General features: G+C 43.5%; 2 protein-coding genes across 2 annotated transcripts; both read left to right on the forward strand.

Moving 5' to 3' along the window:
- The first annotated feature begins 278 nt into the window (after positions 1 to 278).
- On the forward strand, positions 279 to 5,405 carry LOC119407199 (uncharacterized). The gene is made up of 4 exons (XM_049419896.1): positions 279 to 1,436; positions 2,441 to 2,637; positions 3,463 to 3,503; positions 4,929 to 5,405. The coding sequence occupies exons 1-4, from the start codon at positions 340 to 342 to the stop codon at positions 5,403 to 5,405; spliced, it is 1,812 nt and encodes a 603-aa protein (XP_049275853.1). The 5' UTR covers positions 279 to 339.
- Positions 5,406 to 7,503: 2,098 nt separating this feature from the next.
- LOC125756151 (uncharacterized) lies at positions 7,504 to 15,277 on the forward strand. Its single transcript, XM_037674075.2, has 6 exons — positions 7,504 to 7,773; positions 8,225 to 8,343; positions 9,391 to 9,491; positions 11,229 to 11,260; positions 14,184 to 14,299; positions 15,198 to 15,277. The coding sequence occupies exons 1-6, from the start codon at positions 7,726 to 7,728 to the stop codon at positions 15,208 to 15,210; spliced, it is 429 nt and encodes a 142-aa protein (XP_037530003.2). The 5' UTR covers positions 7,504 to 7,725; the 3' UTR covers positions 15,211 to 15,277.
- The last annotated feature ends 9,163 nt before the right edge of the window (positions 15,278 to 24,440 follow it).

The following is a 24,440-nucleotide window of genomic DNA, read 5'->3' on the forward strand; positions in this document are numbered from 1 at the left end:
ACTAAGGGAACTAATTGTGCTTATTCCGTCCATTGTCATAGTCTTCTGAATGACGAGGCAATGATGGCTACGCCGTCATTGTCTCGTCATTCAGAAGCTCTGCAGGCCAAACGTGCATATGGCACTTTCACAAACTCTTAGCAGTGCATGCCCATGAGAACTGATTCTTATTGTGTTCACATACCATTTGCAAATTCATGCACTCATGAATTTATTTCTTCTTTTGCAGCTAGCCACAATTCAAGATCATCCACGACGGCATCACATCCAAACACAACGTGCCGACGGTGCTCAACCCGCAGATCCTGACGACTTGAGAACCATAGTAGCTACACAAATATGATGGCAGGAAAGCCCAATGCGCTCACGGATTCTGACAGTGTCGAGGCAGCCCTGCGCAACTTGAAAGGCCGTGTCTCCGTTGTAAAGGAGGGCTACGGATTCATCGAGATAGAACACCCAGTGCGGGCAGCCGTGTTCGCGCACCGGTCGTCTGTCGTGAATCCTAGAATGAATGACTCGAAAAACTTTGGTCTCAAAGAAGGGGACAATGTTGTGTTGGACATTGAAAGGAGTCCCGCGAAGTTTAAGGCTCGTTTTCAAGCAGTGAGGGTGAGGCTTTTAGAATCCGAGGTCAACATTACGAGGCCCTGTTACCCATCTGTGGCAGCACCCAGTCGGGAAAGAGGGGAGAAGCAGATCTCGAACCAGGTGGGCACGATTGACTCCGTACATCAGAATGGGGGAACCTTAACGTTCGGCCAGGACAATAAAGAACGTGCCATTTTCGAGAGACAGTGCATACCAGACACTCTCGTGAGACCGACGGAAAAAGTTTCGGCCATTTTCTCGGTGGGTAAGAAGGTGTGCTTTGATGCGCGCCTCGTGACTGACGTCGCCACAGGTGTTGCGCAGTGGCAGGCCACGCTGGTGACAACTGTGATGCGGGAAAACTACAGTCAGGTCTTCGACATTGACTTGGTGGCGCCGACAAGCGAGAGATACGGCTACAAGAGTGACTTCGGCACCAAGCCTTTGGCACCAATCCTTGTGCCATTTACGGCTGACCCTCGAACCCCTTTTCCGAAATCTCCATGGAATCCTGCTACTAGCGCGTTCCACGCATACCCGCGCCGTCTACTCTCCGCGGAGTCCTACACCTCCGCGAGGGAGAGCCCCCTTTCTGGTGTCAATGGAACTGACAGGGGCAACTCGGGCCTGTTTAACACCCACGTCGCACCTACGCCATCCAAGACTGTCGTGACGCAGAGCAGTGCTGCAGTCGCAGAAAGCCACAACGTAAAAGACAAGCCCGCTTTCGTGCCTCTGGGCTGTGACACTCAGTGGGCACACCATGATGGTTGTTCATCTGTGGAGCCCAACATCGCTGCTCCAGCGACTGGTCATCCTGTCCTTGCTGGATACGACCGGCCACCGTGAGTTTGCTTGTCTACGGAACTTGCATTTCATGAAACTGATAAGTAAATCATCTCGCTTAAAGTATTGCTATACTCGATTACAACAAATGAGGTTTAAAAGGAATTGCTGGATTGGAAATAATGCCTCAAGAGTGAAACCATACCCACACTAAGATGGAGGACATGGCCACCATCTTAGCAGGTGCAGGCTAGGAAGTTAGCGTTTAGCGAAAAAAACAGGAGCTTTCTCCTTCCATGCCCGACTACTTTAGTATCGCAAATGTTTCCGGAAAGGTACTGCTTAGTGTGCGTCTTTGTGTTACGGGTTTCCTCACGAAACTTCATAGTCGTGGAAAATTTTATTTGATATCACGTAATCAATACTCATCTCGATATGTTACTTTTGTCGGCAACAATGATCTTTTATTTTAGAATTAAACCTACCGTTTAGATCAGCAGAGTGAAACAACTTATCTCTAAGCGGGCACCACACGAAAACAGCATGCTTCCGCGATAAAGGGTGGGCAAGCACTGGCTTCACTTTAGCCGGTAAGGTGTTGTGTCGACAAAATTTAACAGGACATTCTAAGTTTCAGAGGTAAAAGCAGACACACACACGTGTCTCTATGAGAAAGTCAATTATCTAGGAAGTGCTTGATGTCATAAAAATGATTAAGCACAATTTGATGGGCCATTTATATATATAAAGTTCTCTTTGGGAGGGGACAGTGATAGCTGTGCGCAGACCTGACATTTTTCTTATGTTGTAACCTAGTACAAAGGCTAGGAAGTGCTTGTGGGTTTCTTGGAAATGGAACTTCACAGTTCAAGAAAGTTCTGGCCCTGGCGTGGAAACTCTGGGCCGGTGCATTGTAACGATAAAGAGGGGAAAACCGAGAACAGAATGGAGGCGCTACCCCATGTTCGTTCCTCATTCGTGCATTTATGGCGGGCCACTTAACATCTTGGTTTAATATCTCTACATTGTCTGCTACGAGTGCTTTCTTTTCTATTTTCTGCAGTAAAGCCAAAACTCCCGAGAGCACATGCCCGGAAAGGGCTCCCTTCACAATCACCTCTCGTGGCATCGGCCCCGCTGCCAGTACTGCCGAAAAACAGCCGGCACCACAAGCCAGCGACAAACCATCCATGAACGCTGTTGATCAGAGGCAGCTAGCCACGGCTGCTCCCATCAAACGTAACACAGGCTATCATTACGGTAAGTGCTCAACAAGCTGTTGCAAGAGTACCTTCTTGACATTTCCGCCTTGTCAATCTTTTGGCACAGGAAATTAAAGCATTAACCCCAGAACCCATAAAAGAATATATGCAACCAAAAATGTCCCTTACATGACTTACTACATATAATGCTTGATTTTACAAACCAGGTTATTGGTGTTAAGGCAGTCAGTGCATCATCTCATCATGCTCAGGCTCACTCTGTTCCTGCAACAGCTGTGGCATATACACCCTAATTGCATCCGTACAAAAATCTGCGCAGCACTCGTGCAAATTATTTTGATGAGGAACATTATTGTTATTACACTATCTACACATTACTAGCATCGCAATAATGCCGATGACCCCAGGTTTAACATTTTAAGGTCAACATGATGAAATTAAGATCGTGTTTTTCGAGCTTAATGCTTTCAAGTGTCAACCTTTTTATTGTGGTAAATTTGCTTCAACACTGAAAGTATTAGTCAGCACTCCCCTTTTTAGATTGTTGTCTCAGAGGTAAAAGATTAGCGCAAGACAAATGATACAATAAAGGCACGAACTATTCTACAGGAATAATTAATTTTGGCTGGTATGTTGTGTCCATCCTGTATTCATTTTGTCATCTCTGTTGTGCAGGCTTTCAAACTGTTTAACCCACAAGCTTATATCTCAAGCACCCAGTCGTAAATTAAGTCATCTATTACCTAGCTGCCCACAATAAATAGACAATGCACAGGCATGGGAGAGCCTCTTCGTGCATAACTTCATTTCCCAAGGAACAGTTTTGCCTGAACGTAACACCACTTGCTTTGGTTTGTTACAGAAGCAGTTCCACAAAAACAGCTGCATGTGGATAGTACACGTGTAAGTAATGGCCAAAATTTGTTCTAATTTATTAGTTTCTTTGTGGTACAAAAGCAGCTATTTACCTCAAAGATCCAGTGGGTGGTTGGTGTGGAAATGGTGCACGAATAAGGTGTGGAGACAATATGAAATGCCAGATAATCTCACTCCCAGGCTGTGTGCAGGAAAGAGTACTGTAACACACTTTAGCTGAGAGCTTGACAAAAATAAAGCCTAGCCAGGAAGAAATCATAGTGAGGAACGCAGCAGGTTGCTGACATTCTGTACAAATACCCAGTTCGTGATGGAAAACTGGCTAGACAGAACGTAGATTCTTGAGCAGCGTCAAGTAAATGATGCATAGTTAGGGATATCATGTAATTTTTTCCAGATCTCTTCATTGTGCTTTGTGCTGTTTATCGGACGATTTCAAGACCAGATCCGACAGCCTCGGTTGGATGTAGTGCTTCTGAACTATGCATCATGCACTCGGAGATATCTAGCCAGTCATTTTTTTCATTGTGAACAAGGTAGACAACATTAAACGTCTATATGTTTTGACATTGGTTTACAACTTTCTTTGGTAACAGTGCAGCAGCACGAGCGTGTAGAAGATACGCCGCGATAGTATTACAAGAAGAGCGGGGAATACAAGTGGCATGGCATGAACAGAGATGCTAATCTGTGCCCCAGAAAGAGCATAGCAAGTCAAGTTGTATAACTAAGCATCCTAGTTGTATAACTAAGCATCCGAGATGTATAACTAAGCATCCTAGTTGGTAAGACTTGTTTTTCAGTAGTATTGTGTATTCTAACTTGCTGTATAATTTGTTCGATTTTTTCGCTATGCTCTCTTTTTTCGCCCCTCCTGCTTGGTCTGTGGACTGCAGTATGTACTAAATAAAAATAAATAAATAAATAAAATAAAGTTGAGATATCCAAGTTGCTGCTCGTAAATTTTTAGTTAAGCTTTGATTCGGCGGCGCTTAACAGGCACAGTCAGAGGGGGTGCATGCACTCTATATATGCTTGACTGCACATTCTGCAGGTAGCCACAACAAAGGCGAAACCCCAGTGAGCCCTCAATCAATAAATCAGTCAATATTTCTGGCCAATTTATTCGGCATACTGCAGGTTAGCAATAGAGGTGAACCTCCAGTGAGCATTCATTCAATCAAAATCAATCTGGATTGCTGGCAGCATTTGCACAAGTGCATTTTCGGCCAGCTTGACATGCAGCTTCTGTTTCATGCAATGGGACTCATCGTGGTGGCTTAGTGGTTATAGTAGATTTAGATGCACGTTAAAGAACTGCAGGTGGTTGAAATTTCGGGAGCCTTCTACTATGGCGTCTATCATAATATCGTGGTTCTGGGACGCAAAACCGCAACAATTATTATTATTATTATTATCATGTAACGGACTAACTGATTGCATCTTCTGCAGGTTAACTACAACAGCAGAGGTAACCCCAGTGAGCCCTTCTCGGCGAGTCCCGCGCCACGCCCGCCGTCTCCGCAGTGCCTCGTGTCCGCACACAACGACGTCAAAGGAGTGGTTGCGCAAGTCCACGAGCGTTCCGCCATAGTCAGTGTTGAGCAGGGCGGACTCACGAATTACACGGAGGTCCGGGCATTTTCTTTCTACAAGGACGGAACGCTCGTCAGTGGTGACCTCCGAAGTGTCCTCCGCGTGGGCGACGAGGTCATGATGGACTTCATGTTGGGCAACATGGGCTACAACCTGATGACCCATTGCAACATGGCCTGGCAGGGAGAGAAGCCGCAGGGTGTGGAATGCGTCAGCCGAGAAGCGTTTCAAAGTACACTCGAGGCATTGAAGACGGCGCTGGAGGTACCTTCACCGGCTGCCAACGTGCAGAGGCAAGTGCCAGAGGTGGTCTTGTTCATTACGGCATCTTAAAGGGGTTGTGAACCACCCCTCGGGCTAGGTGAGAAAACGCATCCCGCGGAAAGCAGACACTCTTAGGAACACCTCAGCCAAATCATGCAGTCACGCACCAGAAAGAGAGTCTAGAAGCGAAGCGTGAAGTTACCATTTTCTCAGGCACTCTCTTTTCATACAGAGGTCTGTGCTCAATCTCTTGGGAGCTGCCGGAGTCTGCCGTTTGACTTCGATCCGATAGCATACCATTGACCAATAGACGACACGAATCAGAAGTGGTGTTTGAATCAGATGCACTCCTTGCCACGGCGTGCCGCTACATGATGGTGCCGCGCTCTATAGTCTACTAAAATGACACAGTGAGCCACACTCGTGCACATAAATCGCAACGGGAGAGAGCGATCGTGTTTCATCATGCGCTGACATAACTTCTTTTCCCCGTGCCATCCCTACCTGTGTAGCTTTCGGTGTGCTTGTCGGGACGAGAGAAGAGACAAATTGCTTAAAGCGTGCGGCAAATCCCTGCAACTCCACCTGTTCTTCACGGGTTAGAGAAATATTTGTGGCACTCAATTTGTGAGGTAATAAACTCCTGAGGTCATTTGATGATCACTTAAAGTGATTCAGGATCTCTTTAAAGGCCCCCCATTACAGGCTATTGAAGGTCAAGTACTCGATATGTATACTGTGCTACTTAAGAATCCTACATTAGACACCGCAGCAACTTTATGCAAAATTCAGTAAAGAGAGTTTTTGACTTCAAAAGTGAACAAAGCATGAAAATGCCGTCGTGACTGCTCACTGAAACATAATGCCGGAAATACCTGAACCCAGAAAGCTGAGAACAGCAGTGCAGTGTATTGTGTGGGTGTGCCTTCTGAAATGAAACGACTCTCGTGATGATGTAAAAACTCCGAAGCCACCTTTTGTGACCTGCGTCATGACCGAATGCTTGCGTTTTCTTTTTAGGCACTGTTTAAAGGGGCCCTCAAATGATTTTGTCTGGTTCTGTACAATTTTTTTTTGTCCAGTTGTATGACTTTACAGTAATCACAGCCAATGGTCTAAGCGAGCTAGAGTACGGCAAATTTGCAGACAGACTAGCTCTCGCGCAAGTTACAACTGATTATGCGATGTATGCGACACACGCTGCTTTGCCAGAACTTGAAAATCTGGCTGCGGTAAGATCGTTTACATTTTATAGCCCATCTGCCTGTGTTGTGGTGTAAATAGTGATGTGCCTGCACCTGCTGATGCAATTTTGTCTGCTCACCCGCAGTCCTGACCACGTTTCCTCTGCGGACAACTTCTCAACATCAACGGAGCCAGAACAGCCACGCTTTGAGGCAGTAGAAGCACGTGACACCGATAAAAGTTAGTATCAAAAAGGTGAAGCATGCACAGTCGTGCTCAATATGACTTGCAACACGGGAGCGCGTGGCCTCACGCGTTTAAAGACTACTCACAGCTTCCACTAGCCCTTATTTCCATAACTAAACGCTGTTCTCGCACTCGGGGATGATTCCAAATAAGGAAATATCATTTAGTTGCTGAAATGAAGACAAGTTGAGACCATGCGCAATCTTTGAACTCATGAGGCCACGCGCTCCCGTGTTGCAAGTCATATTGAGCACGACTGTACTACGCCATTTCACTCATAACTGTAGCACAGCGGCTGCTGGGCTCTGAAGGGATAACACACGAAAAACAAAAGCTCATTTTATGCTTTTGGTGTAGTGAACTGACTACGGACTACTTAACTTTTTTTGCACGATCGTGCTTCTGTGTCTGTTGTAACCTATTTGTAATTTGAGACATGAATGTATAACCTGCTCTTAGATCGTTATCGCTAGGCATGGGCGAATATTCGAGTGCTTAGAAGTTTCGCACAAATATTGCTGTATTTCAGTTTGCCCCGACACGAATTTGATATTTTGGAAATTTCAAAGTATTCAAAATAAACGAATAAACCTCTTTTTTTTAGTGCATAAAATTTAATGCACGATATGAAATATAAATGTGTACTATTCGAACTATTTGATCGAGACTATTTGACCAAATCACTATTTGCTTTGAATCCGCTTTGAGACTCAACTTTACTATTCAAAGATAGTTATCACTTATCGTTAAGATAACATACCATTTCTTTTGTCACCTGTTCTCTACCTTGCTTGCAAGGTGGTTGCATGGAACATGTGACATGCGTTCTCACATGTTCTAGAAGTTATGCTGCTCCTGCACGCTGTTTGCATTTTCGAGGCATACACAAGCAACACCTCTAAAAACCAAAATATGTCGTGCTGTTTCAATCACTTGCATCAACCATTAACACTGCTTCATGTTTCTCTTTTTCTTAGGAGCTGCCGAAGATGAAGAAGAAATTGCCGTGAGTAGCCAACTCACTGACTTCCAAACAAAGCGAGTTATGTAAAAATTAACTGTGATGATGCAACCTTAATAAGAAAGACAAATTATTCGTACGAAATCTATAATATGTGGGAATTTTTTCACCCTCTTTTTTTACCATATTCTTGTAAGGCAATTGTTGATCTTGCGCGATGCTCTACCAACAGAGCTACTGTGGCATTGTTGGTAGACCATCAGAAGCATAGTTCGAAGGTTGTGAGTTCAGTTCCCTTGTGTGGAGAGTTGTTTTTTATCCGCCTGAATTCATTTTTCTTTGTGTCAACTACTGCACCTCAATTAAAAGCTACAAAATTCATGAGGTTGTGTCTAACAAAAAAGGCAGGCCCCTTGATCCATTTCCCTTTATTTTGTTCAGAGCTAGCATTATGTGTGTTAAGAGCAAATGTTAATTATTTGTTTTCTTCTTGTAGAAAGCAATGGCAGAATTGGTTGTCAGGTGCATGAGGCATGTCATCCGCGAGGAAGTTGAGGCTCTGAGGCTGGAGTTCCTTGGTCACATGGACATCGCCGCAGGAGTAGCTAATAAAAGGTCAGCCTTCGGTACTGCACGATCATCCTATGCCGTGTTGCGCCGATGACTTTAAAAGTCATATCTACTCGAAATATATTCTGACACCGATTTTAAAGGTCCCCTAAACTACCCAGAAGTCGGAACTTCAGCTGTGGTGTTGCAGTTGTGCACGAGCCTACAACGAACATGTGGATGCAAGATTTTTTCGAAATGGTGCTGTAATAGCGGAGTTACGCACGTTTGATGATCAAAATGTGGGCCTCGCTCGCTACGCTCCATATGTTGGCTCATCTCTCCTACTGGCCGAGTGCTCCTCCTCACCGTGTGAGGAGGATAAGTAAGAGGTGCGCATACCTGCAGGCAAAGAGGTTCTTTCTGCTGCTGACATGGCCAGATTCTCCTGGTGATGTCACCAACAATGGGGATATCGAAAGGCCTGGAGAGGAGCACCGGATTGTTTTTTTTTTAATTTTGTGGTGTGCCCACAACGCGTACGTGCTCTTGATCATGACAGCACTCTGAACGCGATGCACGCGTTTACTTTAAATGGCTAAAAAAATTATCGGCGGTGGTTTAGGGGTCTTTTAAGACAATGCGGAAACAAAGTTTGCAACATGATGCATGGTGTTCCTGTATCTCTAGGGCTTTTGCGTAACAACACGTATTTTGTTAATTTAAAAAGCAGAACAACTAAGCATGTTTACCACATGTCTGACTGAGCTTATCTTATGATTGATGTTAGATTTATAGTATTTGATCGATGTTCGAGCATTGGGAAATCACTGGCTTCATTTTATGCATTGCAATGTGTGTGCTACGTAAATAATTAGTCACAAATTTGATTGTTGAACATTTCTAAGTTAACCATGCATTTCGATTTCCAGTGTAATTAGTGCCTTCCTCTTTGGGTATTTGAACCAAGAAGATTGCACTACGTGCCACAGACAGTTTTTGAAAATTCTGATTTAAAAACACACGCACACACACCATGATGCTGCACTTTAAAGGAAATCCGCTTGTGTTGCTACCTATGTCACTGATAAGTTTCTCGTACTTCCTCACCAGAAATTCTGACCATCGTGGTATCTCCTCAGAAAGCTCAAAGGCAGCCCTGCACCCAAGACAGCCACAGATCCGGTCTGATGAATCCCGTGACAATGCCGCAGGTTAGTGCTGAAAAAGAAAAAAATGTGCGTTGCAATTAACCTGCACACTAAGCCTGAGGCTGTGAGAATTCTGTTGCTGATCACAAAGGCTCACAGGTGTGATTCTGAGCTAGTACTGCATCAGCAACACATTAAGGGGGGGGGGGGGGGGGGGGGCTCGATAACATAAACATACTCACACGCACAAAATCATTCAGTATTGAGTTCATGTCTGTAAACATGTGGAAAGTACTAGGTGCAATAGGGAAAACGGGAAAAAAAATGTCAGTTTTGCCGCAAGGGCGAAGCAGTGAATGCGATAGCAACAAATTGGAATGTTTATAAAGTAAGGCTAGCAGCTAACTCTGTTAGGATCTGATCTCGCATAACTCTACAAAACCTTGGCGTAAGGGAATACGGCTGCTCCAGGGAGCGAAGCGGTTTTCGTGCTGTCTGTCACCTCAACGCGGAGTAAGCGGTGAGATCACAGCATGTACAAGGGTGGGAGTTGTCTACTGAAGTTTGTCGAGATGTTGGTGCAACCACGCCCTTTTCATCAATGTTCACAGTTGCTGTCTTGAGCAACGCAGCCCCCTGCCCCGCCCCCCCAACAGCCATCTCTTCATGCTCCTTCATCAGATGGAGCCCGCCGGTACATTTCATCTCCGCTTGAGCCACACTCACTAGATCATGTGACGCATAGGGCGATGTTGTCGATTTGGACATTATACGGTATTTGACGGCGATGGCAAAAACCCGCCGGAAGTGTCCATGTAATTGCTATTGCAATAAAAAACTGCTTGAAGGCAGCTTGACTGCTAGGCAAACCCTCCAAAAACCTAAAGCAACTTTGGTGATATAATTTTGCTGCCTTAATGCAGCTACAAAAATTAGGTGCTTTACATGCCAGAACTAGAATATAGTTCTTGAGGCATGCTATAGATGGGTACTCTGTATTAATTTTGACCACGTAAGATGCTTCAGTGTGCACCTAAACCTAAGTGCACGGATGTTTTTGCAGTTTGCCCACGAGGCCGCTGCGGCCTGGAATCAAACATGCGTCCTCTAGCTTAGCAGCACAGTACTGTAGCTGCTGAGCTTCCATGGGAGGTACTAAGAAAGTCATTGTGTAGGCCTAAGCGCACATGTAGTGATCCCTTCCTCCCTCCTCCCCACCACCCCCCAAAAAAATGAATCTATGCATACATAACACTTATTGTACATATAAGTATAATATCATGCAAGAAATTACATGACAAAATGTATGACATGAAAATAATTTTAATGGATCATATAGGGCTGTTTTTGAGTGAATGCATAAATTTGACTTGGCTAGCTTGAGTAGCACCTAAAGTAGTTGGGTGATCATACACATTGCACTACAAGTTTAACTTTTTTTTTTTAATGTTAATTTCATTTTACATTCTTCGTAAGCTCGGATGCAACTCACAAGCCGTATCTAGCACCAGCTGGAATTTGCCACTCAATGCGCCTGCCATGCAATTGTCATCACCGATTGTTATCATTGCACTGCCTGTTCAACATCTCTTTTTAACTTATTTATGGTCATTTCAAAGGCTGTGTTTTTATAAGAGTCTAGTAATAGGTCTCAACTATTCTGTTTCCCCAGCTTGTATAACTGTCTAGATATACGTCAAGAAAGGAATCAACGTGTTGAAACCAGTCACAGTTGTATTTCTTAAGCCAGTTGCACCGATTGCTATCACAGCATCATTTTGTTTTTGTCTCTCTCTTTAGAAGCTGGTCGGCGAGAACTACTAGATCTTCATGTGAGTGGTCTTTTTTGTTCTGCTACGTGAACTTTCCAAACAAGAAAAGCATGCTTGGATAAATTGCCGATGCTTTACTGATTCAACCAAAAGATCAGCTTTCTGTACATAATGTAAAAATTTTCCAGAACCCTTTTACTTTTTGCTTCACATTTCCTTCGAGATAAATTTAGTTCTTGTTATTTTCGAGTTGCCTGCCTGCCTTGCAACTTTCTCAGATTTGAATTGTTTGATTCAGTACTTTATTACGAGGTAAAATTATCTTTTAAAAAATCAACTATGGCATATGTATAATAAGGATTACGCAGTTGCATGACAAATAGTTATGTTCAGGTAGCTAATTACCAACTGCCAGAAATTGACTGATTAGTTTGCCTTAAGGCATATGTGGAAATTTCCGAAATTGAAGCGTGGCAATTGTGAAACCTTGTTGACCTTACAAATATTGCTGTGCTCTATCGATATATGGGCAGCAGTCTCCCAGAAGTTCTCTCGCACAGTAGGAGATGTTGGTTCTCTTATTGGCACTTTTTGATTAATGAGACTAACCAAATTTTTATCATTTGACATAGCCTACTAATGCTCACGTTACAGTGCACTGGAAGCATGCATAAACAAGTCGCTGCATTAGGCTTGAAATGTGCAGTTATTCCTATGAGTGCTTTTACAGATTAGCAAGCTGATTAGTATATGAACGCATCACAAAATTAGCAGACTGATTAGCCATTTAACATACAGGAATACGAGTGTTGCCAGAAAAGTGTCACTGTGCTTCTGACACCGCAGTTTCAGCTTTTCCTTTGTTGAGAAAGGTTGCACAAGGCCCTAGCATAATTCTCTCAGCTTTAATGTGTACTGTTGAAAAGGTAATACAATGCCTATTATACTATAGTCGGTTACAACTAAAAAAGAAAATGTCAGCCCCATCCACAGCCGCTGCTGTCCCTCCCGTGGAGAATATGCATAAATATACCATCCAAGAGCACTTACTCAATTTTGTGATGTCAAGCACTTCCCGATTGTTTCAGATAGTTGACTTCCCATACAAACACACATTTGTGTTGCTGGTTTTATTTAGGTTGGAAACGCGAACGTCCTAGTAAATTACGTCGGGGATTCTGGCATCGCTGCGCGGCCAAACGTAATGTTTTAGGTGGTAACAACGAACCTTTAACTCTTAATATTCGTAGCGTTTACATTAGCTGAGAAAAAGTGCTTTCGGTAACTGGTTCGAGCGGAAACCAGTTAGCAGGAATGTTTTTCACATATGACCAGGCGCACCGCAGTTCTTTGGGTGGTGCTTACTTTTTGCTTATGTTGTGACCGGTTATAGTAGCTTGGTACTCCTACTGCACGACTAATGCATTGACTGAGACCAATGAAACAATGTGCTATGGGCACAGGGTAAGCCCTATACGTCCCATGCATTCTTGGCCATCTTGAGGTACCTACCATCTTCTCAGTGACTGAAAGGGATACCCACATAATGTGTATATCATGTTCTTCCAAATTTTCCACTCTGTTAACGGAACCAGATTTACTTAAATCTGACTAATATTAGAATTTTGGCGAATTTTTTACCACTAGAACCTAAATTTTGAGTTAATTTGCATCTTTGAAAATTTGTAACACAAAAACTGTAAAGTGCATTATTTCAATTCTGCTTCAGTAGTTTTATGCATTTATGCAGAATACAAGAAAAAATAATCAACTGGTTACGTTCGAATACATAGGAAATGTTGGTACCTAAGTAATAAAAAACACGGTTTTGAGATAATAGAGTTTAAATTTAGAAAACAGCTGAAAAGCTGACATACTTAGCCACATACACCGTTCAACTCTTTTATTTAGTAAGCTACAAGCTTGGTAATCATTGTCAAAGTCAATTTCTCACTTTGGAGCCTGTCGTCTTGCTTCGCTTGCTTCTTTTGCGAGCTGTCATGCAGCTCTGTCCGCAATGTATCGTCAATTGTGGTCAACTTTTTCCAGCAAATTGACTTTATTTTGGCCAGGCTTCAATCCTAATTAGTTCGGAATTTTGGCTCGTGCGATACTGCCATCATAAACGAAAGAACATCCAATGTCGCAATCCTTAAGACTCTGAAGCCTAAAGAAAGACAGGAAAGACTCTACGACGCAATTCCCATTAGCTCAACACTTGCACAGCACAGTTTGGAGCGCGTAATTCGGTCTAATTGCATCACAAATAATATTCATGCACATCAGAGCATACCCGCTGTCACCCTGCACGCGATTTGCCTTGAAGGACGCTGAAATGGCTGAGAGGTTCAACGATGAAGAGCTTGCTGGTTCAGCATTCAGCACCTCAGTACGTCGCCGGCGTTTATTCGCACTTACAAGAGAACTGTATTGGTTGCCATGAAATTTACACTTGCTGAAGACCTTCTTGACCCTCAGCATCTCAACTTACTGACAGGCATGACAGACACAAAGTGTAATGAAGCTAGGAGCTGAAAGTGTTTGAACAGACGCACTCCGAAGAACAAGTGCGAATAAAAAGGCGCACAGCATCTTTGGACTGCCTTAGAGGTTACCCGACAATTTCCTATGCACAGCTGACGCCAGACAAGCAGTCTGGCTTTCGTACATGAAGTTTTTTTTTTAGAAAAATGGACCATAAGCATGGAGCGCATGTGAGGGGCTTGTCCGAGGGTGCGTGTTCTCACTACTTGCTTTCAAAAAAACTGGTTTTCCACAAAAAATACTTTTTAAGAAAAGCACGAACGTGGCAAATATGCACAAAGGGACACCCTTCCCAAATTGCAAGGAAAAAAAAAAGTGATTTTTTTTTTCAAGTTTTGCCTTACCCTGTGTTCTTAAACTAATGAAAATATCTGTAGTATTATTATAACTTTTGCATGGGATGTACATGTTAAGAACAAGCGTTTATTTCTTATTTCAGGAGGATGATTTCCACATAATTTCTGCACTCATCTCTGAAGGAACCCAAGCCATTCTTGAAGAGCTAAAGGCGCTGCGGCTCCATTTTAGGTGCTTGGACGTCGGCAAGGCAGACAGGTCAGGGCTGAATTGTCATGCTCTGCCAAGTGTGACACCCTTTAACATTCAATTAAAAACCTCTATGCAGTCGGTCCAAATCTCACGACCACACTACGCGAAATCATTCATGTGCTGCCATTTAGACTTCTTTGTGTAGCCTAGGCAGGCCCAAGCAAAATGATTGCGTTGGAACGAACCCATTTCTCTATAAAATGAATCTAACATAACATTACGCCAGGAAAAGCATAGAGGACGTTAATAGTTGTTTTTAACTGTATTGTACTAATTGTGATGCAAGTGGAAATGAATTGAAGTGGACGAAAAATCACCTTCTCTGTCGTTGTAGAGCCCAGGCGCATAATTCGATGGTTGTGGGTTCTGATCTCATCGACAGAAAGGGTGATTTTTTGTCCACTTCATTTCAATTTACAGCACAATTACTGCACTACAGTTCAAAGACGATTCATGTCCCCTATGCTTTCCCTGGCCTAATTAATTGTCTGCTTGATTCAATTGGTTGTATCTAACAAATAAACAAGCCCCTCGAAAAAATTCCCCTTCTTTTGTGCAATTGCTATATGTTACGTATATCTACGAGTATCAAAAGCAGTGTTTACTCCCGTATACCAGCTAAATTATATACTGTTGGAGCGGTCTTGATCACAGGGTGGCGTCAGGGGGGCACAGGAGTGCGGCTGCCCTCCCTCCCCCCTCAAACATTTGTCTGCCCCCCTCCTCCGGAAGGAACTCTCTTGTTGTGAGTGTGCCGAACATTGTCCATGACATTGACAATGTGGGTGAGCACATTGCCACTAGCAAGCAACTGCGTTTGTGTCATGTCTGTTTAAAGTGAACTTGGGTGCTTTAAGAACAGCACGTAAAGTGTTTACTTTTTCTCGATCCCTCTTTCTTGCAGCAGGTGTGCCTAACTGCAGCGCGAGAAACCTGAAGGATGAAGACTTCAATCCAATAAACAGTTCTTGTTGTTACGTCACTGAAACGTTTTTTGCTGTGTAAGCTTGTTTTCCCAAGCCCTGGACTTTCACTACAGGCTCTTCAGGTGCATTCATTGCATGAGCTAAATAATAAATTGTTGTGATACAAAAGAATGGAATGCAAGTGAAACTGTGGAATCTCTGCTTTCTCGTCGGCCTGGGCTTTTGTGTTGAGGCAATTCATTAGGCAATGCCAAAACAAAAGCGTTAGAGATATTTTGTTGGAAAGTAATAAGGGTGCTTTAGTTGACAGTTGATATTCAGACATGCAAAAAAAAAACTTAATTTGCTCTTTTATTCATTTATGAGCACACTGATTGGAGATGACATAGCTTCTGTTCTTTTGAAACACCCAGAAGTGGGCATTTTAACTGCACTGCACAGGTAGTGCTGTACCTGGCACACACTTTTGATGCTGTAGAACAGTGATAACTGTACGTGTGAGGAATCTTCACATATTTCACATATTAATTATGCCAGTGCACATTGGAATGGTGGAAGGTTCACCCATTACAACATGCACGGGCATAATCATTGATCATTATCAGCAGCAGCATCAACAAAGTGTGCAGCTGTGCAGGCACAGCTGTTTTCTTATGGACACGTAGTGGTTACTTCAATTTGCAGAAGGAAGAGTGACAGGGCATAATGGGCACTTCTTAACTGTACTTGCACTCAGGCACGTAGGCAAGGGGGGGGGGGGGGGGGGGCGGAGGGCCCGGGCCCCCCCCCCGAAATTTTTCCAGCCCTCTATATTCCCAGGGTACTTTTTTTTGTTTTTGCCATGGAAAGATTGTGTTTCGAACAATTAGGCCTTGGGCCCCCCCCCGAAAAAAAATCCTGGCTACGTGCCTGCTTGCACTAGACATTCTAGGACAGTTCAAAATGTCCATTGTTCTGCATACACATGTTCCGTTCCTAGCGGCATGGTATGTGCCAACAGAGGCTGGCCAGCGAATGACAAGGCGACGCGAACGGGGCCTGATTACGCTAATGCATTCTAGTCTTGAAGGCAAAGCTCAAGCGTCCTCTAAGTTTTTTATAGCCAGCTATGCTATTAGTCCAGCCTATCATGGACGCCGGTTGGAAAGCCTAGGTTATCAAGCCACAGCCTGGATGAATAACGCAGTCCAAATTAATGGGCCTCGGAGATGGCTAGCAAGTCCACGGCTTCTTACCCTGGGTGAAACCAAGCCTTCTCCAAATAAAAGTTCTGCCTACTTGCTGTATTTGCGTGATTCTAACATGCACTTTTTTTTGCGAAATGTAGCCCTCAGATATGTGTGAGAGTTGCAATCGGGCTCAAAAGCAAAATCGCTGTCGAGTTAAGGCGAAAGCCTTAGATGCCTCATCAGACGCGAAAATTGACCGTCGGCGTTGGGGACAACACTAGTGATGCAAAAGACCATCACGTGATGACGTTGTGATGTCACAAATCGCCATAATTGGTGACATAATGGCGTCACTGTGACGTAACATCACATGGTGACGTCATCATATGACATCATAGCTTGGTCAAAGGTGGGCCAACCACAGAGACAGCGCAAAACCAGGTTAGGTGCCTCCGATCCCGGAGGCAGCCCAAAACACGTTACGTGCACAAAGCTACGGAGGGTGGCGGGGCACGACCAATGCATCGACTGAGAAGAAAAGAGATTGCTTTCACCTTCGAGTTGTCTTAGGTGAATGCATAATGGACAGCGGGAGTTTTGTTTCAATTTGCCTAATGTAACATTACCTGTGCGTTACAATAAGGGCATGCTAGAATTGTGCAAATACACAAGGTCTCAAATGCCTGATGACATGCACTGGGCAGTTCGTCACCTTAAGTAAGGGACTGTACGGTCTATATGATATAAACACACTGCTAAATAACTGTCTGAGAATGAACTAACAGCTGCATGGTTTAGATGAGAATCTGGGAAATGTCATGCAATATGTCTATCCACACAAATTTAAATGTTCTGGCTTTTATGCATCTGATAGGAAGGCCTGCAAACTGTATCTAATAGGAACCTGTGCTGTACTGATGGCAAAGCACGGCTCCGGACCAGCCACTACTTTGACCCAGTTTTCCTTCTTTCGCCCACTTCTTTTGCGTTCTGGCCCTGTTGTTGCGTGTGGAAAACTTCGCACTGCACGGTGCTCTAAGAACCCGGACACCTAGCCGAATCTAGTTGTCGTGTGCCGCGCAAAGTGCGTGGATTTGACTTATAAAATATACGGTGCAGAAGTCGAATGAAAGTCTATTCATTCGGAAATGGACGCTTCCACCCATGTTCCGCTGCGGCGCTGCAAGATTTTCAACCGACCTCAGATCTCCACATACGTTGCTTCTTCAACGACACCCTTTTCACATTGCAAAATTAAATGAAGCACAAGATTTGCATGCTTCGCTTAAAGGAACACTTTCTCAAAGTAGGGTCATTGGCATGCAGCCAAGACTTAACAGTGGAGCTTTTTTTTGTATTTGCGACATAGACTTGCCCTTAAAGGGACCGACAACTGGACAGAACGTGTGATTAGATCCTGGTAGAAATGAAAAGACCGTGAAATATAGTGACATATCCTAGCATCCTTTTGGCGTTGTGAGTAGGATTTATATTTTTAATTCGTGCTTAAAAGTAACAAAAACTGGTATGTCAGGCAGCCTAGCGGAAGAGCCTTGAAGCAGGATTATGAAGACGGTCACTTTGTTGTACGTAGTCTGATGCTGTCACGTGCGCCATAATTGGTCCTCAAAGCTACAGTATGGATATTATTATCTATTACCGCTCTGTTCTGCGTTGCCTACGAGGTAAAAGGAGTTGCACGGTGAGAAGCGGCACTGCCTTCGCGGCTGCCAGTGGCCCATGTAGAGCCGCGGCGCATGCGCGAGGAGCTGTAAACCGCCGCGCTCGAACGTGAACAGCTCTCGCGCTCACTGTTTGCAGCACGTGTTGTCAAGTGTGTATAAGACTTCATATTCGCCGCAGATAAAAAAATTCTGATTAAAAATGTTTCACGGCGTTTTCCACGTTACCATTCCGTGGCTAGACACTCTTAACAGTTAGCCTTCCAATGCGCTAAAGAAAACAGGTGCCCTAAAAATTGGTTGTCAGTCCCTTTAAGGAATAATATTTGTTGTATATATTTGTATTAAATGTGCGCAGTTAGGCCGGCGTTGTGTATGAAGTGAAGAAGTTTAAGCCGAGCATTGGTCCGTGACAGGTAAACAGAAATGGTCTTCATCATGAACTGTTGTTGTTGTTGTTGTTGTTCCTCAGACACTTGGCGCAACCCACTTAGGGGGATAGGCCATGAATCGGACGGTGCCTTTCTCAAAGATTGGATTCGCTTCTTGAAAGAAACGGTTTTAAAAATTAACATTTTATGCGTTACACATCACCAGTACAACTTCATAAAGCTTAAAGGGGGAAAACGAAACGAAAGAAAAAGGGCCAAAAATACCTATATATACAACTGTGATTAGAGAAAGAAACGCTCTAAAAATAAACTGAGCTATGTTACACCTAGCATTCAAATCTTTTAGTCTCTCGTAGGAAATTGCATACAGCGTCGAAAACACTCCTGTGGCTAAAACCAAGTACGGTAGCACCAAATGAAAGAACCACCGGAAGTGACAAATTTAATCCCATCTTTCGAAGGGGATCTTCTAGTAGTCTTTTCCTTTGGATTTTAAACCTGCGGCACGTCAAAAAGAAGTGATCCAGAGATTCACTCTCCATGCAGTGAAGGCACAAAGGTGACTGAGCCAGACCAGACCTGTGAAGGTAAAAGTTCAGTGGGGGGACTCGACATCGTAGCCTTGTAACTGAGATTTCTTCCTTTCTAGAGGAACACCATCTGCTCTTCCAAGGAAACTTCAGTTGCGGGAAGTCTGATGAAAACAAAGGAGATTTGTCGAAGTGATTGGACCTTGTAAGCTTTTCAAATCTCGCTGCAGTGACATATGCCGACGTCGGCAAAATAGACATAACAGGGCCATCAAGGGATGATACTGCAAGTGAATCCGCATATTCATTGAGTATCAAACCTTTGTGGCCAGGTACCCACACTAAACGGATAAGCCGTAAGTGTCTTGGAATTAGCGAATAGAATGTCTCTAAGGTACTTGACAAATTTGGTGCTCTTAAGGAAGAACAGACAGAGAGGCAGTCAGTCAGAATAACCGCTTCCGACAGGCACTGAGGCAATTTACGCAATGCTAAGACTATAGCCAGCAATTCAGCCTGGAAAATAGGTGTATAGTCAGGTAACCGAATTGAGAAAGACCAATCTAGAGAGAATGATGCGATTCCCACCCTTGCCTTTTCTTCGCAAACGGAAGCATCAGTCGCTATCACAATGTTTGTTTCCAGATTGGCCAAATGATCTTCCAAAATGCCGTTTAGATATCGATATGGTAACTGTTTAGCATTCTGTGGATATATGTCGTCAAATTCAATCCTAATCATTTCTACAGTGCTGAGTATAAGTACTTCATAGAGGTGAACTTTTAATGGGTCCAAAAGTCTTTGTGTAAAAATGACTTGGGGGCAGCGTAATCGAGACCATTGGCGGTTAAAGAATGAGGCCGGCTGATTAATGAAAACATACTGTGACCTCCTCTGTGGAGACGCATAAATTTTTAAGAATGTTCGTACTGTTAGAATATGAAACCTTTTGATAAGAGAGGGCAGTCGTGATTCTTCGTATAAAATATTGTTTGCGACAAATTTAGGAAGCCCAAGGCATAATCGTAATGATTCACGTTCTAAAAGAACCAGTGGTCGAACTTTGTAGGCTGGAGCACCAGAAAACAAAACGCAGCCGAATTCTAATATCGGTCGAATGTACATACAATAAATCATAAGAAGCACATCTCTGCGTAAACCTGCGCGCTTGTTGCTGAGCCTGCGTAGCATACCTGCTGCGCGTGCTCCCTTAACAGCCATGTTTTCTATATGGGGACTCCAGTTAAGTTTTTCGGTGTAGGTTACCCCTAAATACCTAACTGCCTCTACCTGGGGTATGATGTCTTGTTGGTAAAGTAAAGAAATTTGCACTGGAGCACTTTATGTGAACACTACAATGGCACTTTTATTGATATTGAGTGATAAGTTAATGGCCTCCAGCCATGCTTCCAGTCTGTTCATATATGTCTGCAGAATTTGGTATAGTGTGTGAATGTCTGCTGATGTAGCAAAAAATGCGATGTCATCGGCATACACGTACACCTGTACATCCTGTTGTATGGGAATGGTACATAGCAGAATATTAAACAATAACGGTGACAATACAGACCCTTGTGGGAGACCTCTCGTTTGTTTATATTTTGAAGAAGCCACACCAGATTGCGAGCAATAAAATTCTCTATCACTTAAGAATGCATAGATCCACGCTACAAAGTATTGTGGCAGACCTAAGTTCTGGAGTGAATGTATAAGTTTCACATGCTCCACACTGTCGTAAGCTTTTGTTATATCTAATGTTACTAAAGCGCAATATTGTTTCTCATATCGAGCAAGTTGTATTCTACTTTCTAGGTCGACGTGCGCACACCAAATGGAGCAGCCACACCTGAATCCAATTTGGCATGGGCTCAATATCATGTTGTCATTCAACCAATTGTCTATCCGAATGTGTAAGATTCTTTCGATGAGTTTTACTAGATTCGATGTGAGAGATATAGGCCTGATATTATCTAAGGTAAATCCAGCGCCTTGCTTTTTCAATAATGGAATTACTTTCGCAACTCTCCAATCCGGTGGAATCCATGAATTTCTGATTGAGTAATTAACAATTTCGAGTAGTCCAATGGGGTGAATTTTATGTAATTTTTTTATAACCGACGTGGTCATGCCATCTGGACCTGGCGCGGAATTAGGCAGCGTTCTTATTACATTTGCTAGTTCTGCAACTGTGACCTCTTCAAAAGCCTCTGGCACGCGCAATCTTTGTCCTCTTCGTCATCTTCTCCCTCACTCCCAGAACACGTGCGCCGATTTGTCCGACGTGGGATGCAATAACTCCGAAGGGTGAGAAAATGCATGCAGAGAGAGTAAAGAAAGAGAAATAAAGGAAGAGATAGAAAGAAAGAGAAACAAAAAAAATTTATGGCAGTGGTGGCAAGCCTGAAGGAAGAGTGGAGCTGGGTGGCCTCGTTTCTCTTTATTCTTTCTTTCTCCTCTTTCTTTTTCTTTCTCTATGTTTTCTATCTTTGTACCTGTTGCTTTCTATTTCTTTCCCTCTCTTTCTATTTCCCTTTCTTCCTTTTCTCTCTCTCTCTCTTTCCGTCTTGCTCTCTGATTTTTTCTCTCTATTTATATCTTTTTATCTCTTTCTCTCTGCTTCTTTCTTTCCCTCTTTTTTTCTCTTTGAGCCTTGCTCTCTATTATTTTTTGTATCTTTTTCGTGTCTGTTTCTTTCTCTGTTCTATCTTTTTACGTCTTTATTCCCTTTATCCCTCTCTTTTTTCTCTTCTCTTTCTCTCTCTCACATGTTCCTCGTGCTCCACTTCGCCGAGCAGAGTTTTCGTTTAACGCTCGCACCTGCTGTACTCGGTAGCAGGGCTTGCCCAATTCCTGTGGTTTTCTGCGGACACCAAAGTTTTTACGGCCGGCTTAAACAAATCCGCGGTTAAAATTCCTGGTGAGGCGGGATTCGAACCCGCATACCCACGATCCCAAGTCGAGCGTCTTAACTGCTCGGCTATCGAGGCACGCCAGCAGAGCATAGCAAACAAGGCCCGCACCCGCCACCTACGCGACCTTGACTACCACTCCGTTCGACCACCTGACTTAACGCGCTGGACGCACGGTCCTCTGCATCGACCGCTCCTGGATTTTATCCAGGAAACTGAACTATTCCTTTTTATTTAGCCTCTGCCGTAGGGCATACTGGCGCCAATAATAATAATAATAATAATAATAATAATAATAATAATAATAATAATAATAATAATAATAATAAAGTCACAGTTTCGCCGCAACAGCAAAGCAATGAATGCGATAGCAACAAATTGGAATGTAACACGAAGAACGGAAAGCAGCTCGCAATTTCCAGCGCGTCGCTCAAGCGCAAAGGATGCACGAAAAGAACACACACAGGACGAGCGCGAACTATCAAGTGTCACAGTTGTTACTTCCTTCTGTTTGAGCAGTGAGCTCGTTTCGCAAACGCGGCCGCTGCAGCGAGCGAAGTGACCTTCGTACGCTCTGCAACTTCAGCGCGGGCATCACGGTGAAAGCACAAGAAATACACCCCCCCCTCCTTCCTCCACGAGGTAAGCGCGCACGCAGGCGACCACGCCCTGTAGGGCGAAGTGCACGGATGCGCGCGCGCAACGCTACGAGTGGGGCGATGACCTTTAAAGCGCGCCCCTCGCGCACTTCGCGCCATCTCGCTGGTGAGCAAGAAAGCATGCCGAAGTAAATGGTGTATATAAATAGCTCGCCGTTAGCATGCTGAAAGGCGGCACTCTTCTTGGCCTACGCCGCGCGCTCCTGAGCGAGGTCAATCAATCAATCAATCAATCAATCAATCAATCAATCAATCAATCAATCAATCAATCAAATTTTATTTTTCTTTCCTTTGAAAAAGAAGGAGGCGGGACTAAAAGCCGCGATTACGGCTTGACAATGGTCCCTGCCTCCTTGTTTCTTGGCATGGCACAGCATGAGGGCAGATACATGGTATATACATTGTGCATAGTGCACTGTTTACAATACTCTTTTTCGGAAATACAGTAAAGGGTACATTGCAATACAGAAGAAAAGATTACACAATGTGCTCTAACGAAAATATGAAGTGACACTGTAAAAATAACACAATTACAAAGTAAAAAGAAAAACTCAAACATACTTAAATGGACACTTGCATTACAGAACAGAATATAGTAATAATTTCATAATACACAGTTCACAACGCACCAGTGCATGTAATATCCGTACACTTCATTAAGCCATTTTCGATAAGAAAAAACTACTTTCATTTCTTGAGCAAGAAAACAGGTCAAATGATTCATGATGTAACATATTTAGTAAATGCGGAAGGGCATAAGATAAAGACTCTTTATAATAGTTAGCTCGTGGGGTGGGTATATGCCATAATTCTTTGTTTCTTGTACACTGTATGCATGTATTTGGATGCAGGTTTGCGAGGTCAGCTATATATGTGTCATTGAGCCTAACTGATGATTTATAACAAAGTAACAATCTATTGTTATATAGTTTCCGACGCGCATTCGATTCCGCGCGTCGGAAACTATATATATATATATATATATATATATATATATATATATATATATATATATATATATATATATATATAGCTATATATATATATATATATATATATATATATATATATATATATTATATACCGGGACATGACGGCGATACCGACGGCAAAAACCAGTCGAGAGTGTCCATATAATTGCTATCGCAATTAAAATAGTGGGAAAGTCAGGGGAGGAGAGATATGAGGGTGAGGAGAGTAAAGCATAGCATAGAAAGAATGAGAAAGAGAGAAATAGAGAGAAAGCCAGAAAGCGAGAGAGGAAGAAATATAGAAAGAGAGAGGAAGCAAGCTGGAAATATATAGAGAGAAACAAATAAATAGAAATTAACCGAGAAAAAAGACGGAAAAACAGAGAAGAAAGAAAAAGAAAGACAGAAAGGAAGGAAGAGAATACTAATAAGAAACAAAGAAGGCCGCCCAGCTCCGCACTTCCATCAGGCTTGGCACCACATATATATAGTGCGATCGAAGCTGCCTATTTTTTTTTTTTTCGCGTTTAGCAAAATAGCGTGATGCGAAAAGAGGCCGATCGGCATTTTCTCAAACCGTTTGCACGTGTGCTCGAAGCGGCAGCCGCAGCCGCAATAGCGCGTTCAACCAATTGGTTGAACCAACCAACGCACCATCGCCGAATCAACCAATCAGCGAACTGCGCGTTGCCCGCGTCCATATCCCTAACGGGCGCGAGCTAGCGCGGGAGCGGAGAGCGCAAGAGGTTCAAACGCCACGGAAGGTGAAACGCGTTCGCTGCGTTGCAGCTGCGTCTCGTTCTTGTGATTCGATCGCGCCACTTTGCCTCGACTTGTGTACCGCAGGAACGGCAAAACGAGGTAAGACCTGCGGTGCTATCGTGCTCAAAATACGGTTCACTAAACGTG

Source organism: Rhipicephalus sanguineus, chromosome 10, assembly GCF_013339695.2.
Source record: "Rhipicephalus sanguineus isolate Rsan-2018 chromosome 10, BIME_Rsan_1.4, whole genome shotgun sequence".
Lineage (NCBI taxonomy): Eukaryota > Metazoa > Arthropoda > Arachnida > Ixodida > Ixodidae > Rhipicephalus > Rhipicephalus sanguineus.

Bases quoted from the DNA above. Each gene is read 5' to 3' on its own strand.
- LOC119407199 (XM_049419896.1), top strand. From the start codon at position 340: ATGATGGCAGGAAAGCCCAATGCGCTCACGGATTCTGACAGTGTCGAG. The intron at 2,638-3,462 runs GTAAGTGCTCAA...GGTTTGTTACAG, and splicing joins TAACACAGGCTATCATTACG to AAGCAGTTCCACAAAAACAG. The intron at 3,504-4,928 runs GTAAGTAATGGC...CATCTTCTGCAG, and splicing joins TGCATGTGGATAGTACACGT to GTTAACTACAACAGCAGAGG.
- LOC125756151 (XM_037674075.2), top strand. From the start codon at position 7,726: ATGTTTCTCTTTTTCTTAGGAGCTGCCGAAGATGAAGAAGAAATTGCC. The intron at 7,774-8,224 runs GTGAGTAGCCAA...TTCTTCTTGTAG, and splicing joins AAGATGAAGAAGAAATTGCC to AAAGCAATGGCAGAATTGGT. The intron at 9,492-11,228 runs GTTAGTGCTGAA...CTCTCTCTTTAG, and splicing joins ATCCCGTGACAATGCCGCAG to AAGCTGGTCGGCGAGAACTA.